The sequence below is a fragment of the Anolis carolinensis genome, unplaced genomic scaffold (genome assembly GCF_035594765.1).
Source record: "Anolis carolinensis isolate JA03-04 unplaced genomic scaffold, rAnoCar3.1.pri scaffold_14, whole genome shotgun sequence".
NCBI lineage: Eukaryota > Metazoa > Chordata > Lepidosauria > Squamata > Dactyloidae > Anolis > Anolis carolinensis.
The window spans coordinates 15,897,850-15,915,502 of NW_026943825.1; the positions used below are offsets into that span (position 1 = coordinate 15,897,850).

The 17,653-nt window shown below is 40.8% G+C and overlaps 1 protein-coding gene across 2 annotated transcripts in view; it reads left to right on the top strand.

Moving 5' to 3' along the window:
- The first annotated feature begins 1,253 nt into the window (after window positions 1–1,253).
- The window catches only part of LOC134294304 (ephrin-A3-like), a 60,301-nt gene continuing 43,901 nt past the window's right edge, over window positions 1,254–17,653 (top strand). For both annotated transcript variants that reach the window (XM_062965003.1, XM_062965002.1), the window contains exon 1: window positions 1,254–1,456. In XM_062965003.1, the coding sequence (XP_062821073.1) occupies window positions 1,362–1,456 (95 nt within the window). In that variant the 5' untranslated portion in view covers window positions 1,254–1,361. The remainder of the gene's footprint in view (window positions 1,457–17,653) is intronic.

Sequence of the window (17,653 nt, forward strand, 5' to 3'; positions counted from 1 at the left end):
TGACCTGTGCAATGGCACTCTGCCCATGCTTAGAAGTCCCTTTGGCCAACACTATTCACTTGTATGACTCAGATAAGGAAGGTGTGGAGGCCAAGGGCACTCTGCCCATGCCCAGGAACCCCTTTGGACCCGTCCCTGCACCTTGAGACTCCTCAAAAGCCTTGACCTGTGAAAGGCACTCTGCCCATGGTCAGGAGCCCTTTTGGCTAACACCATTCACTTGTATGATGGATAAGGAAGGTGTGGAGGCTAAGGGCACTCTGCTCATGCTCAGAAGCCCCTTTGGTCCGGTTCCTGCACCTTGAGACTCCTCAAAGGCCTTGACCTGAGCAATGGCACTCTGCTCATGCTCAGGAGCCCCTTTGGTCCGGTTCCTGCACCTTTAGACTCCTCAAAAGCCTTGACCTGTGCAATGGCACTCTGCTTATGCTCAGGAGCCCAGTTTGGGCCAGTTCCTGCACCTTGAGACTCCTCAAAGGCCTTGACCTGGGCAATGGCACTCTGCTCATGCTCAGGAGCCCCTTTGGTCCGGTTCCTGCACCTTGAGACTCCTCAAAGGCCTTGACCTGTGCAATGGCACTCTGCTTATGCTCAGGAGCCCCTTTGGGCCGGTACCTGCACCTTTAAACTCCTCAAAGGCCTTGACCTGGGCAATGGCACTCTGCCCATGGTCAGGAGCCCTTTTGGCTAACACCATTCACTTGTATGACAGATAAGGAAGGTGTGGAGGCTAAGGGCACTCTGCTCATGCTCAGGAGCCCCTTTGGTCCGGTTCCTGCACCTTGAGACTCCTCAAAGGCCTTGACCTGTGCAATGGCACTCTGCTTATGCTCAGGAGCCCAGTTTTGGGCCAGTTCCTGCACCTTGAGACTCCTCAAAAGCCTTGACCTGTGCAATGGCACTCTGCTCATGCTCAGGAGCCCATTGGATACAAGTGTCCTGCACCTTGAGACTCCTCAAAGGCCTTGACCTGGGCAATGGCACTCTGCCCATGCTCAGGGGCCGCCAAAGGCTGGTGTCGGCGAGAGGCCCCCTTTCGGCGCAGGAGGGGAAGGCCACCCTCTGCTCGGCCCCGCCCCCTGGAGAGGAGAGCGCGCACATTCACCCCGCGAGCGTTCTAAGCGGGGGGCGTGTCTCCGGAGGCCCCGCCCCTTGAGCCTGTGTGGGCGGCGCCGGGAGCGCGCGGACGGGGCGGGGGGAGGGAGGGAGGGAGGGGGGAGCAGCGGGGGCGCGCGGAGGAGGAGGGGGAGGAGGAGGGGGAGGGAGGGAGGCGCCGCCGCCGCCGCTTCTCCGTGTGCCTCTTCTTCTCCTCCTTCCTCGCCTTTTTCGGGGAGTCTGCTCCGTGCAAAAGACGCGCGACGATGGCGGGTCTGCTCCTGGTCCTGCCGCTGCTCCTTTTCCGGGGCAGCCTGGGCTCCAACCGGCACGCCGTCCATTGGAACAGCTCCAACCCGCAGTGAGTCCCCAACATCCCTCTTGGTTTTTTTTTCTCTGTCTGGCGGATGTCTGGGAGAGGGACGCGTCCCTTTAAGGGCCCCCTCTGTCGGAATTCGGGGGCCAAGGGGGAAGATGCGTGTCGCGTAGGAACGTGGGAATGCATCAGGGGGCGGGCGGGGGGGGGGGGCTCTCGCAAGGGGTTGTGGGTCACCCTCCTCCCCCAGACTGGCATCAAGGGCGAGACTATATATGCCACCATTATATATATATATACGGGGAGTTCTCCCATAGGGTTGCATTGGAGGAGACCAGGTTGACTTGTTTCTCCCATAGGGTTCCATTGAGGAGACCAGGATGCCTCTGCCATAGGGTTCCATTGGAGGAGACCAGCATAAGCTTGTATGGAAGTAGACCAGGGCGCCTGGCTTCTCCCATAGGTTCCATTGGTAGACCCGAAGGTCTTGTTTCTCCCATAGGTTCCATTGGTAGACCCGAAGGTCTTGTTTCTCCCATAGGTTCCATTGGTAGACCAGAAGGTCTTGTTTCTCCCATAGTTTCCATTGGTAGACCCGAAGGTCTTGTTTCTCCCATAGGTTCCATTGGTAGACCCGAAGGTCTTGTTTCTCCCATAGGTTCCATTGGTAGACCAGAAGGTCTTGTTTCTCCCATAGGTTCCATTGGTCGACCTCTGCCCAAAGGTTCTATGGGAGTAGCTGGGATGCCTCTGCCATAGGGTTCCTTTGGGGTAGACCAGGGCTTCTCCCATAGGGTTGTAGACCAGGATGACTTTGCCATAGGGTTCTATTGGAGGAGACCAGGCATGAGCTTGTATGGAAGTAGACCAGGGCACCTTACTTTTCCCATGGGCTTCCATTGGTAGACCAGGAGACCTTGCTTCTCCCATAGGCTTCAATTAGTAAACCAGAAGGTCTTGTTTTTCCCATAGGTTTCTATTGGATGAGACCAGGATGACTTTGCCATAGGCTTCTATTGGAGGAGACCAGGGTTCCTGGCTTCTCCCATAGGGTTGTAGACCAGGATGACTTCGCCATAGGGTTCTGTTGGAGGAGACCAGGCATGAGCTTGTATGGAAGTAGACCAGGGTGCCTTGCTTCTCCCATAGGGATCTATTGGTAGACCAGGCTGCTTTGCTTGTGCCATAAGGTTCTATTGGAGTCCACCAGGCACAAGCTTCTATTAGAGTAGACCAGGATGCCTTTGCCATAGGGTTCTATTGGAGTAGACCAGGGTGCCTTCCTTGCTTCCATTGGTAGACCTCTGCAATAAGGTTCTATGGGAGTAGGCTGGGATGCCTCTGCCATAGGGTTCCATTGGGGTAGACCAGGGTGCCTTGCTTCTCCCATAAGTTTCTATTGGTAGACCAGAAGGTCTTGTTTCTCCCATAGGTTCCACTGGTAGACCTCTGCCCTAAGGTTCTATGGAAGTAGCTGGGATGCCTCTGCCATAGGGTTCCATTGGTAGACCAGGGTGCCTGGCTTCTCCCATAGGCTTCCATTGGTAGACCAGGGTGCCTGGCTTCTCCCATAGGCTTCCATTGGTAGACCAGGGTGCCTGGCTTCTCCCATAGGCTTCCATTGGTAGACCAGGGTGCCTGGCTTCTCCCATAGGCTTCCATTGGTAGACCAGGGTGCCTGGCTTCTCCCATAGGCTTCCATTGGTAGACCAGGGTGCCTGGCTTCTCCCACAGGTTTCATTGGCAGACCAGGGTGCCTGGCTTCTCCCATAGGGTTGTAGACCAGGGTGCCTTTGCCATAGGGTTCTGTTGGAGTCGACCAGGCATGAGCTTGTATGGAAGTAGACCAGGGCACCTGGGTTCTCCCATAGGGATCTATTGGTAGACCAGAAGGTCTTGTTTCTCCCATAGGTTCCATTGGTAAACCAGGCTGCTTTGCCTGTGCTAAAAGGTTCTGTTGGAGTCTACCAGGCATAAGCTTCTATTGAAGTAGACAAGCGTGCCTTCCTTGCTTCCATTGGTAGACCTCTGCCCTAAGGTTCTATGGGATGCCTCTGCCATTGGGTTCCATTGGAGTAGACCACGGTGCCTGGCTTCTCCCATAAGTTTCTATTGGTAGACCAGAATGTCTTGTTTCTTCCATAGGGTTCCATTGGAGTAGACCAGGATGACTTTCCCATAGGCTTCTATTGGAGGAGACCAGGCATAGGCTTCTATGGAAGTAGACCAGGACACCTTGCTTCTCCCATGGGCTTCCATTAGTAGACCAGAAGGTCTTGTTTTTCCCATAGGTTCCATTGGAATAGACCAGGGCGCCTTTGCCATAGGCTTCTATTGGAGGAGACCAGGCATAGGCTTCTATGGAAGTAGACGAGGGCAACTTGCTTCTCCCATGGACTTCCATGGTAGACCAGGAGACCTTGCTTCTCCCATAGGTTCCATTGGAATAGACCAGGGTGCCTGTGCTTCTCCCATAAGGCTTCTATTGGAGTAAGCCAAGGTGTCTTGCTTCTCCCATAAGGTCCTATTGGTAGACCAGGGTGCTTTGCCTCTGCCATAGGGTTCTGTTGTCGTAGATCAGGGTGCCTTTCCTCTCCCATAGAAGGTCTTGTCTCTCCCATAGGGTTCCATTGGAGTCGACCAGGATGCCTTTCCCAGAAGATTCCATTGGAGTAGACCAAGGTGCTTTGCTTCTCTGATAGGCTTTTATTGGTAGACTGGGTCGCTTTGCTTCTTCCATGGACTTCTATGGGAGTAGACCAGGGTGCCTTCCTTCTCCCATAAGGTTCTATTGGTCGATCAGAATGTCTTGCATCTGCCTTAGGGTTCTATTGGGAGTAGACCAGGAGGCCTTGCTTCTCCCATAAGGTTCTATTGGAGTAGACCAGGAGGCCTTTGCCATAGGGTTCTATTGGTAGACCAGAACGTCTTGCCTCTCCCATAGGTTTCTGTTGGAGTAGACCAAGTTTGTTTGCTTCTTCCATAAGCTTCTATTGGGAGTAGACCAGGAGGCCTTGCTTCTCCCATAAGGTTCTATTGATAGACCAGGATGCCTTTCTCATAGGGTTCTATTAGGAGTAGACTAGGAGGCCTTGCTTCTCCCATAAGGTGGGACAACAAGAAAAAAAAAATTGGGTTGGGCTCTGTTATTATTTGTATTAAGGAGGCCGTGGACTATATTTTAGTTCTTGTGGACCACTGATGGTCCGTGGACCACAGGTTGGGATCCACTGATCTATTGGAATAGATCAGGATGCCTTTGCTATTAAGTTCTATTAAGTTCTATTGAAGGGCAGAATATACATAAAGTGTGTTGTTGTTGTTGTTGTTGTTATTATTATTATTATTGGAGTAGACCAGGGTGTCTCTCCCATAGGATTATTATTATTATTATTATTATTATTATTATTATTATTATTATTATTATTGGACTAGACCAGGGTTCCTCTCCCGTAGGGTTGTAATTATTATCATTATTATTATTATTATTATTATTATTATTATTATTGGAGTAGACCAGGGTTCCTCTCCCATAGGGTTGTTGTTGTTGTTGTTGTTGTTGTTATTATTATTATTATTATTATTATTATTGGACTAGACCAGGGTTCCTCTCCCATAGGATTGTTGTTGTTATTATTATTATTGGACTAGACCAGGGTTCCTCTCCCATAGGGTTGTAATAATAATAATAATAATAATAATAATAATAATAATAATAATAATAATAATAATTGGACTAGACCAGGGTTCCTCTCCCATAGGATTGTTGTTGTTATTATTATTATTGGACTAGACCAGGGTTCCTCTCCCATAAGGTTGTAATAATAATAATAATAATAATAATTGGACTAGACCAGGGTTCTTCTCCCATAGGGTTGTAATTATTATTATTATTATTATTATTATTATTATTATTATTATTATTATTATTATTGGAATACACCAGGGCGCCTCTCCCATAGGATTGTATTTATTATTATTATTATTGCTATTATTATTATTATTGGGGTAGACCAGGGTTCCTCTCCCATAGGGTTGTTATTATTCTCATTCTTATTATTCTTATTATTGGAGTAAACCAGGGTCCCTCTCCCATAGGATTGTTGTTGTTGTTGTTGTTGTTGTTGTTATTGGACTAGACCAGGGCGCCTGGCTTTTCCCATTGGGTTATATGGGAGTACACCAGGTTTCTTTGCTTCTCCCATAGGCTTCTATTGGAGTGTGTGCGCCGCTGCCATAAGTTTCTATGGGAGTACACCGGGTTGCCTTGCCTCCGTCTTCTGTTGTGTGTGTGTGTGTGTGTCTCTCTATGAGAAATGTGAGTGTGGGCTGGCATTGACCTATTTTTGTGCGCCTAGGTGTAACTCCCAGCGACGGCAGGCCGGCGCATGGCTGGGTCTGGGAGGCAAGGAGCGAGGCGCATAGGCACAAACCACACCGACAACACACACACACATACACAAAAGGACAAACGGTACACGTTTGGGACCGGCAACAACAGAGACATGCGCGGCGCATGGCATCCCTGTGTCACGGCCATATCTTTGGCTCCGTATCGGCACGTGCCGAAGCCACACTATTATGATAACTATTATAGTATTATTATTATTATTATTATTTATGCCCCGCTTTTTGTCTCTAATATATATATAATACTAATACTTTTTAAACCAATTCCCAATCTGTCTGTTTTTTTTGTTTACCCTGTGTATCGGATAGTAAGTATTAGACATGTCCAAAAAATCGTTTTGAATCGTATATCGGAATTATTTCGGATTGTTCTCGCTTTTTGATACGCGATTGCGCATGTGCCTCCGCCATTTTAGAAACATTTAGAATCATTATTATTTATGCCCCGCTTTTCATCTCTAATATATATATAATACTATAGTACATATTATTATATATTACTGTATTATTATTACAATATTGTTATTATTTATGCCCCGCTTTTTATCTCTAATGTATATATAATACTATAGTACATATTATTATACATTACTGTATTATTATTACAATATTGTTATTATTTATGCCCCGCTTTTCATCTCTAATATATATATAATACTATAGTACATATTATTATATATTACTGTATTATTATTACAATATTGTTATTATTTATGCCCCGCTTTTTATCTCTAATGTATATATAATACTATAGTACATATTATTATACATTACTGTATTATTATTACAATATTGTTATTATTTATGCCCCGCTTTTCATCTCTAATATATATATAATACTATAGTACATATTATTATATATTACTGTATTATTATTACAATATTGTTATTATTTATGCCCCGCTTTTTATCTCTAATGTATATATAATACTATAGTACATATTATTATACATTACTGTATTATTATTACAATATTGTTATTATTTATGCCCCGCTTTTCATCTCTAATATATATATAATACTATAGTACATATTATTATATATTACTGTATTATTATTACAATATTGTTATTATTTATGCCCCGCTTTTCATCTCTAATATATATATAATACTATAGTACATATTATATATATTACTGTATTATTATTACAATATTGTTATTATTTATGCCCCACTTTTCATCTCTAATATATATATAATACTATAGTACATATTATTATATATTACTGTATTATTATTACAATATTGTTATTATTTATGCCCCGCTTTTTATCTCTAATGTATATATAATACTATAGTACATATTATTATACATTACTGTATTATTATTACAATATTGTTATTATTTATGCCCCGCTTTTCATCTCTAATATATATATAATACTATAGTACATATTATTATATATTACTGTATTATTATTACAATATTGTTATTATTTATGCCCCGCTTTTTATCTCTAATGTATATATAATACTATAGTACATATTATTATACATTACTGTATTATTATTACAATATTGTTATTATTTATGCCCCGCTTTTCATCTCTAATATATATATAATACTATAGTACATATTATTATATATTACTGTATTATTATTACAATATTGTTATTATTTATGCCCCGCTTTTTATCTCTAATGTATATATAATACTATAGTACATATTATTATACATTACTGTATTATTATTACAATATTGTTATTATTTATGCCCCGCTTTTCATCTCTAATATATATATAATACTATAGTACATATTATTATATATTACTGTATTATTATTACAATATTGTTATTATTTATGCCCCGCTTTTCATCTCTAATATATATATAATACTATAGTACATATTATATATATTACTGTATTATTATTACAATATTGTTATTATTTATGCCCCACTTTTCATCTCTAATATATATATAATACTATAGTACATATTATTATATATTACTGTATTATTATTACAATATTGTTATTATTTATGCCCCGCTTTTCATCTCTAATATATATATAATACTATAGTACATATTATTATATATTACTGTATTATTATTACAATATTGTTATTATTTATGCCCCGCTTTTCATCTCTAATATATATATAATACTATAGTACATATTATATATATTACTGTATTATTATTATTACAATATTGTTATTATTTATGCCCCACTTTTCATCTCTAATATATATATAATACTATAGTACATATTATTATATATTACTGTATTATTATTACAATATTGTTATTATTTATGCCCCGCTTTTCATCTCTAATATATATATAATAATACATATTATTATATATTACTGTATTATTATTACAGTAGAGTCTCACTAATCCAAGCCTCTGGATAATCCAAGCCATTTTTGTAGTCAATGTTTCCAATATATTGTGATATTTTGGTGCTAAATTCGTAAATACAGTAATTACAACATAACATTACTGCGTATTGAACTACTTTTTCTGTCAAATTTGTTGTATAACATGAAGTTTTGGTGCTTAATTTGTAAAATCATAACCTAATTTGATGTTTAATAGGCTTTTCCTTGATCAGTCCTTATTATCCAAGATATTCGCTTATCCAAGCTTCTGCCGGCCCGTTTAGCTTGGATTAGTGAGACTCTACTGTATATATTATTATTATTATTTATACCCTGCTTTTCATCTCTAAAATATATATAATACATACAGTAGAGTCTCACTTATCCAACATAAACGGACCGGCAGAATGTTGGATAAGCGAATATGTTGGATAATAAGGAGGCATTAAGGAAAAGCCTATTAAACATCAAATTAGGTTATGATTGTACAAATTAAGCACCAAAACATCATGTTAAACAACAAATTTGGCAGAAAAAGTAGTTCAATACGCAGTAATGTTATGCTGTAATTACTGTATTTATGAATTTAGCACCAAAATATCACGATATATTGGAAACATTGACTAGAAGAATGGCTTGGATTATCCAGAGGCTTGGATAAGCGAGGCTTGAATTAGTGAGACTCTACTGTAATAATAATACAGTAATATATAATAATATGTATTATATATATATATATATATTAGAGATGAAAAGCAGGGTATAAATAATAATAATAATAATAATATATTATAATAATACAGTAATATATAATGATATGTATTATTATATATATATTAGAGATGAAAAGCAGGGTATAAATAATAATAATAATATATAATAATAATACAGTAATATATAATAATATGTACTGTAGCATTATATATATATTAGAGACAAAAAGTGGGGCATAAATAATAACAATATTATAATAATAATACAGTAATATATAATAACTAGCTGTGCCCGGCCACGCGTTGCTGTGGCAAAGTGGTGGTGGTATTGGTTAAAAATTGTTGTGTAATTTTTATTTGACTTTATTTGCATTTTTATTAATTTTATTGTAAGCTATATTTTTATTTATTATATTTTATTATTGTCTTGTATTATTTTTAGTTATTTTCTGTTATTCTAGTATTTTATTGTATTAATTTTTAGTGCTTTTTATTATTTTTTATTGGGTTGCTAGGAGACCAAGTTGGAGGAGCTTAGCCCTCTAACTGGCAGCAATTGGATAAAAACAATTATTCCTTTCCCTCTAATTAGGACTTTATTTTTCTTTTCTTTTTGTTGTATCAACCTAGAGGCGTGGATGATGGGTTGTGTTGTCAAATTTCGAGGTTGGGGGGCCTGTAGTTTTGTTGCTTTGTGCGTCGCCATGATGCCATCACTCTTTTATATATATAGATATATTGAAAACATTGACTACAAAAATGCGTTGGATCATTATATATGGATTTGTCTATTTATCTATCTCTCTATGATGGCACAAGGGTGTTGGACTGCATGGCCTTCTTTGGGTCCCTTCCATGTGTAACCTTCCATCCGGCTGGGTGGTCATCTGTGGGGAGGGGTCGGAGGGTGTTTGTGGCGGGAGGCTTGGACCAGGCGGCCCCTGTGGGGTCTCTTCCAAAGGCCCGGATGCTTTGTGGGTGGGTGGGTGGGTGGGTGAGGAATGGCTCTGGCGTGTCGTGGAGCGCATTGTGTGCCGGCCGGCCGGCCTCCTTATGCATTCATGTGCGGTCGGTCCCTGTCTGTCTGTCTGTCTGTCTGTCTGTCTGTCCCAAAGGCCTGGCTCTGCCACAAGTCTTGTCTAGACGTCCCTTGAATGACGTCCCTTGATGCTTTTGGTGTGGGCTCTTCTCCCGTCTTTTGAAATCAATGGGGTTTTAAAGCAGGGGTCCCCAAACTAAGGCCCGGGGGCCGGATGCGGCCCTCCAAGGTCATTGACCCGGCCCCCGCCCTCAGTTTTATAATATAATATTTTTATATCCGTTTTAATAATATAATATATTGTATAGACATATAATATTGATAATCATATTATCATTTTATACAATATAATACTAATAATAATACCGTATAATAATATTAATTATATGTTATATATTACATATTATATAATAGTACTAGCTGTGCCCGGCCACGCGTTGCTGTGGCAAAGTGGTGGTGGTGGTATCGGTTAAAACTTGTTGTGGAATTTTTATTTGACGTTATTTGTATTTTTTTAAATTAATTTTATGGTCACTTATCTTTTTTATTTATTATATTTTATTATTTTGTTGTATTCTTTTTAGTCATTTTTATAGTATTTTATTGTATTAATTATTTTAGTGTTTTTTATAATTTTTATTGTATTATTTGTATTTATTTTTTTATCATTATTTTATTAACACTTGGCTGAGTGGGTTGCTAGGAGACCAAGTGGGTGGAGCTTAGCCTTGTAACTGGCAGCAATTGGATAAAAACTATTATTCCTCTCCCTCTAATTAGGAATTTATTTTTCTTTTCTTTTTGTTGTATCAACCTAGAGGCATGGATGAGGGGTTGTGATGTCAATTTTCGAGGTTGTGGGGTGTTTACTTTTGTTGTTTTGTCCGCTGCCCTGATGCCATCACTCTTTTATATATATAGATAGTGGTATAGTTCAATATAGTAATATATAATGCTAATATTGTGCTATGCTAATATTATAATATATTGTATGTACATACAGCTGCTCTGAGTCCCCTTCGGGGTGAGAAGGGTGGGATATAAATGTAGTAAATAAATGCAGTAAATGAATAATTAATTTTAAACTTCAGCTCAGTCAAAGTCTGAAATGACTTGAAGGCACACAACAACAACAACAACAATCCTAATTAACTTGACTATCTCATTGGCCAGGAGCAGGCCCACACTTTCCACTGAAATCCTGATAGGATTATGTAGGTTAAAATTGTTTTCATTTTTAAATATTGTATTATTATTTCATTGTTGTTGTTGTTGCTGCTGTTTTGCACTACAAATAAGACGTGTAGTATGCATAGGAATTTGTTCGTATTTTTTTTTTCAAATTTTTTTTTCAATCCTCTGAAGGATTGTGGACCGGCCCTCGGCTTCAAAAGTTTGAGGACCCCTGTTTTAAAGTCATCATAATCTGGAAATTGTCATGCTCCGCGTCCCGAATGCCATGCAAACCCCACTTTTATGGGGAGTCGGCTTGTTTTTTCTGGGATTTTCTGGCTTTTGCACCTTTTGCACCTCTCAGCCTGAGCGCCTTTATTAATTCATTAATAATAATAATAATAATAATAATAATAATAATAATAATTTATTTTTTCTATCCCGCCACCATCTCCCTGAAGGGACTCGGGGCGGCTAACATGGGGGCACAGCCCAAACAGAAACAAAGTATAAACAGTTTAAAACACATGGCAAAAATTAAGAACAAAGATACAACAGTTATATAAAATAATCAATTAAAAACATTGCATGCCATAAGACATAAATAGAATCATAGAATAGTAGAGTTGGAAGAGACCTCATGGGCCATCTAGTCCAACCCCCTGCCGAGAAGCAGGAAATCGCATTCAAAGCACCCCCGACAGATGGCCATCCAGCCTCTGCTTAAAAGCCTCCAAGGAAGGAGCCTCCACCACAGTCCGGGGCAGAGAGTTCCACTGGTGAACAGCCCTTCTCACAGTGAGGAAGTTCTTCCTGAGGTTCAGGTGGAATCTCCTTTCCTGTAGTTTGAAGCCCTTGTTCCGTGTCCTAGTCTGCAGGGCAGCAGAAAACAAGCTCCCCCCCTCCTCCCTATGACTTCCCCTCACATATTTGTACATGGCTATCATGTCTCCTCTCAGCCTTCTCTTCTGCAGGCTAAACATGCCCAGCTCTTTAAGCCGCTCCTCATAGGGCTTGTTCTCCAGACCCTTCATCATTTTAGTCTCCCTCCTCTGGACGCTTTCCAGCTTGTCAACATCTCCCTTCAACTGTGGTGCCCAGAATTGGACCCAGTGTGATTCCAGGTAAAGTGGTCTGACCAAGGCAGAATAGAAAGAGGGGGAGCAGGACTTCCCTGGATCTAGACGCTCTTCCCCTCTTGATGCAGGACAGAATCCCGTTGGCTTTTTTAGCAGCCGCATCACATTCCTGGCTCATGTTCATCTTCCTCCCCACGAGGACTCCAAGGTCTTTTTCGCACACACTGCTGTCAAGCCAGGCATCGTCCCCCATTCTGTATCTTTGATTTCCATTTTTTCTGCCGAAGTGAAGTATCTTGCATTTGTCCCTGTTGAACTTCATTTTGTTAGTTTCGGCCCATCTCTCTAGTCTGTCAAGATCGTTTTGAATTCTGTTCCTGTCTTCTGGAGTGTTAGCTCTCCCTCCCAGTTTTGTGTCGTCTGCAAACTTGATGATCGTGCCTTCTAACCCTTTGTCTAAGTCGTTAATAAAGATGTTGAACAGAACCGGGCCCAGGACGGAGCCCTGCTTGTGGCACTCCACTTGTCACTTCTTTCCATGATGAAGACGACGCATTGGTGAGCACCCTTTGGGTTCGTTCGCTTAGCCAATTCCAGATCCACCTAACCGTAGTTTTGTCTAGCCCACATTTTACTAGTTTCCTTGCCAGAAGGTCGTGGGGGACTTTGTCGAAGGCCTTACTGAAATCCAGGTACGCTACATCCACGGCATTCCCTGTATCGACCCAACTCGTAACTCTATCGAAAAAAGAGATCAGATGAGTCTGGCATGACTTGTTTTTGGTAAATCCGTGTTGACTATTAGCAATGACCGCATTTGTTTCTAAGTGTTCGCAGACCACTTCCTTAATGATCTTTTCCAGAATTTTGCCTGGTATTGATGTGAGGCTGACCGGACGGTAATTGTTTGGGTCGTTCTTTTTTCCCTTCTTGAAGATAGGGACCAAGCAAATAAAGTAATAATACAGACATCAACCACTATGGTTAAAAGGGCAAGCTCAACTGCTAGTTGTTACTTTTCAGCTATTGCACAGAAGATTGCCAAGAGACTATAGAAATGTCTATTAGATGCTATTCAAAGATTTCTATAAATTCCCAAACTTTTAATATGAGATTTTTAAATATATATGTCTGTCTGGCTGCTTGAGTGCTGACTCTTACATTTGTAAATTGTTATTGTTTTTTTTTTTGTAAATTTTTATTGAGTTTCCAGGTAAAATTTACAGTAAGTGTGTAAGAACACATTGGGTTCTTAGAGGAAAGTGTGCAATAAGTAAGTAGGAGGAGAAGAAAAAGAAAAGGAAAAAATCGTAAAAAGAAGAGAAAAAAAAAGGGGGAAAGGAAAAAAGAAATAAAATAAAATAAACTGAAATATAATACAACTAGCTGTGCCCGGCCACGCGTTGCTGTGGCAAAGTGGTGGTGGTATTGGTTAAAAGTTGTTGTGGAATTTTTATTTGACATTATTTGTATTTTTAAAATTAATTTTATTGTAACTTATCTTTTTTATTTATTATATTTTATTATTTTGTTGTATTATTTTTAGTTATTTTGTTATAGTATTTTATTGTATTAATTTTTAGTGTTTTTTATTATTTTTATTGTATTATTTGTATTTATTTTTTTATCATTATTATTATTATTATTATTATTATTATTATTTTATGTCACAGCAAACAAGATAGACATGCTGGATTTCGTATCACAAAATCACAAGTCGAACACTTCCCAAGCGTCTAGGACTGTGTGATGTATTATTATTATTATTATTATTATTATTATTATTATTATTATTATTATTATTTTATGTCACAGCAAACAAGATAGACATGCTGGATTTCGTATCACAAAATCACAAGTCGAACACTTCCCAAGTGTCTAGGACTGTGTGATGTATTATTATTATTATTATTATTATTATTTTATTTTATGTCACAGCAAACAAGATAGACATGCTGGATTTCGTATCACAAAATCACAAGTCGAACACTACCCAAGTGTCTAGGACTGTGTGATGTATTTCCGGATGATGTGTGCAGATCCCAGTAGGTAAAATTAGGTGCCTCGGCTTATATTCGGGTCAGCTTATACTAGAGTATATACAGTAATGTAATTCTATTGGTATCTATTTTTATTTCTGAAATTTACCACCCTCGGCTTATACTGGAGTCAATGTTTTCCCAGTTTTTTTGTGGTAAAATTAGGTGCTTCGGCTTATATTCGGGTCGGCTTATACTCGAGTATATACGGTAATGTAATTCTATTGGTATCTATTTTTATTTCTGAAATTTACCACCCTCGGCTTATACTGGAGTCAATGTTTTCCCAGTTTTTTTTGTGGTAAAATTAGGTGCCTCGGCTTATATTCGGGTCGGCTTATACTCGAGTATATACGGTAATGTTATTTTATTGGTATCTATTTTCATTTCTGAAATTTGCCACCCTCGGCTTATACTGGAGTCAATGTTTTCCCAGTTTTTTTTGTGGTAAAATTAGGTGCCTCGGCTTATATTCGGGTCGGCTTATACTCGAGTATATACGGTAATGTTATTTTATTGGTATCTATTTTCATTTCTGAAATTTACCACCCTCGGCTTATACTGGAGTCAATGTTTTCCCAGTTTTTTTGTGGTAAAATTAGGTGCCTCGGCTTATATTCGGGTCGGCTTATACTCGAGTATATACGGTAATGTTATTTTATTGGTATCTATTTTTATTTCTGAAATTTACCACCCTCGGCTTATACTGGAGTCAATGTTTTCCCAGTTTTTTTGCGGTAAAATTAGGTGCCTCGGCTTATATTCGGGTCGGCTTATACTCGAGTATATACGGTAATGTTATTTTATTGGTATCTATTTTCATTTCTGAAATTTACCACCCTCGGCTTATACTGGAGTCAATGTTTTCCCAGTTTTTTTTGTGGTAAAAAAAATATTCTATGATTTGAATGACATTGCACTCCCTGCCTCCAATCTGTTCCTTCAGGCTTATATTCGGGTCGGCTTATACTCGAGTATATACGGTAATGTAATTCTATTGGTATCTGTTTTTATTTCTGAAATTTACCATCCTCGGCTTATACTGGAGTCAATGTTTTTCCAGTTTTTTTGCGGTAAAATTAGGTGCCTTGGCTTATATTCGGGTTGGCTTATACTCGAGTATATACGGTATGTACATTTATTCTGGGAAGTGGCCTTTTGAGGCCCTAAGGCGCGCATGGCATGGCATTGCCTTGGCTCTCACGCCCTCCATCCCTCCGTTTCCCCCTTCCCTCTCTCTTTCTCTCCTCCTTTATGCCTTTGAGCGAGGGATCTGAAGCGGAAGAAGCCTCGGCCCCATAAATCCTGCCGCCTGAGTCCCGCACAATGGCCTTGGCTGGCACCACCCCCATGACCGACCCTTCTTTCTTTCCTTCCTTCCTTCCTCCTTTCCTTCCTTCCTTCGTTCCTTCCTTCCCTTGACCGGGTTTGCAAGGTCTGTTGCTAGGAAGCGGCACAAAAATACGGGCTCAGGTAGATGCCGTTGCGCCATTGCACGGCAGTGAACATTGGCCTGCATCTGATGTACATGGATGACCTGAAGCTGTTTGGGAAAAGGAAACTGAAATCCAGTCTCTGACTAACACTGCTTTCTATGGGGCCGTGGCGCCCAAAACCCCAAAGAGAGACCCTATTCGTGTGAGGTGAGGACCCCAAATCCCCTCGCCCGGGGGTCCGGGGACCGTGTCTTTCTGCAACATGATGGTGGTTCTGCCGCAGAGCCGTGTTGTTGCCGTCGCGTCGGGGATATTTATGGCGAAGCAGTGCGGCAGAGCCGGTCGGGCGGGCGGGCGGAACATGGCGCTTTCGGGGGGCTTTCGGGGGTTATATGGCCCTCGGAAAGTGGTCTACGGGGCCGTAAAACTATCCTCCGGCCCCTTCCCATACATGGGACTCTTTATTCCGCTTGCTCCGGGACAAAGGTCAACCAGACTTTGGGGTGTCCAGCGGGTGAGACCCTTGGGAAGATGTGACCCCTTCTTGGGTGTTAGGGGACCCATATCAGGGGCGTTGGGGGGCCGTATTAAGGGCATAAAGAGACCCGTATTAAAGACATTAGGGGACCCGTATTAGGGGCATTAAGGAACATGTATTAAGGGTATTAGACCCGTATTGACATTATGGGACCCCTGTTAGGGGCATAAATGGACCTGTATTAGGGACACTACGGAACATGTATTTATCTATTTATTTATTTAGAGTATTTCTATTCCGCCCTTCTTTCTCACCCCGAAGGGGACTCAGGGCGGATCACATTGTACACATATAAGGCAAACATTCAATGCCTTGACATAGAACAGAGACAGAGACAAACGCAGGCTCCGAGCTGGCCTCGAACTCATGACCTCTTGGTCAGAGTGATTTGTTGCAGCTGATTGCAGCTGGCTGCTCACCAGCCTGCGCCAGAGCCCGGGCCTATTAAGGGTATTAGGAGACCCGTATTGACATTATGGGACCCATATTAGGGGCATAAATGGACCCGTATTAGGGGCACCAGGAGACCCGTATTAAAGACATTAGGGGATCCGTATTAGGGCATAAATAGACCCGTATTGACATTATGGGAACCGTATTAGGGGCATCAGGAGACCCGTATTAAGGACATTATGGGACTCATGTTAGGGGTTTGAAGGAACCCGTACCAAGGGCATGAAGGAATCCATATCAGTGACATAAATGGACCCATATTAGGGGCATCAGGAGACCCATATTAAGGACATTAGGAGACCCATGTTAGGCGTTTGAAGAAACCCGTACCAAGAGCATAAATGGACCCATATTAGGGGCATTAAGGAACATTTATTAGGGACATCAGGAGACCTGTATTAGGGCATAAATAGACCCATATTAGGGGCACTACGGAACATGTATTAAGGGTATTAGGAGACCCGTATTGACATTATGGGACCCATATTAGGGGCATAAATGGACCCATATTAGGGGCATTAAGGAACATTTATTAGGGACATCAGGAGACCTGTATTAGGGCATAAATAGACCCATATTAGGGGCACTACGGAACATGTATTAAGGGTATTAGGAGACCCGTATTGACATTATGGGACCCATATTAGGGGCATAAATGGACCCATATTAGGGGCATTAAGGAACATTTATTAGGGACATGTATTAAGGGTATTAGGAGACCCGTATTGACATTATGGGACCCATATTAGGGGCATAAATGGACCCATATTAGGGGCATTAAGGAACATTTATTAGGGACATCGGGAGACCTGTATTAGGGCATAAATAGACCCATATTAGGGGCACTACGGAACATGTATTAAGGGTATTAGGAGACCCGTATTGACATTATGGGACCCATATTAGGGGCATAAATGGACCCATATTAGGGGCATTAAGGAACATTTATTAGGGACATCGGGAGACCTGTATTAGGGCATAAATAGACCCATATTAGGGGCACTACGGAACATGTATTAAGGGTATTAGGAG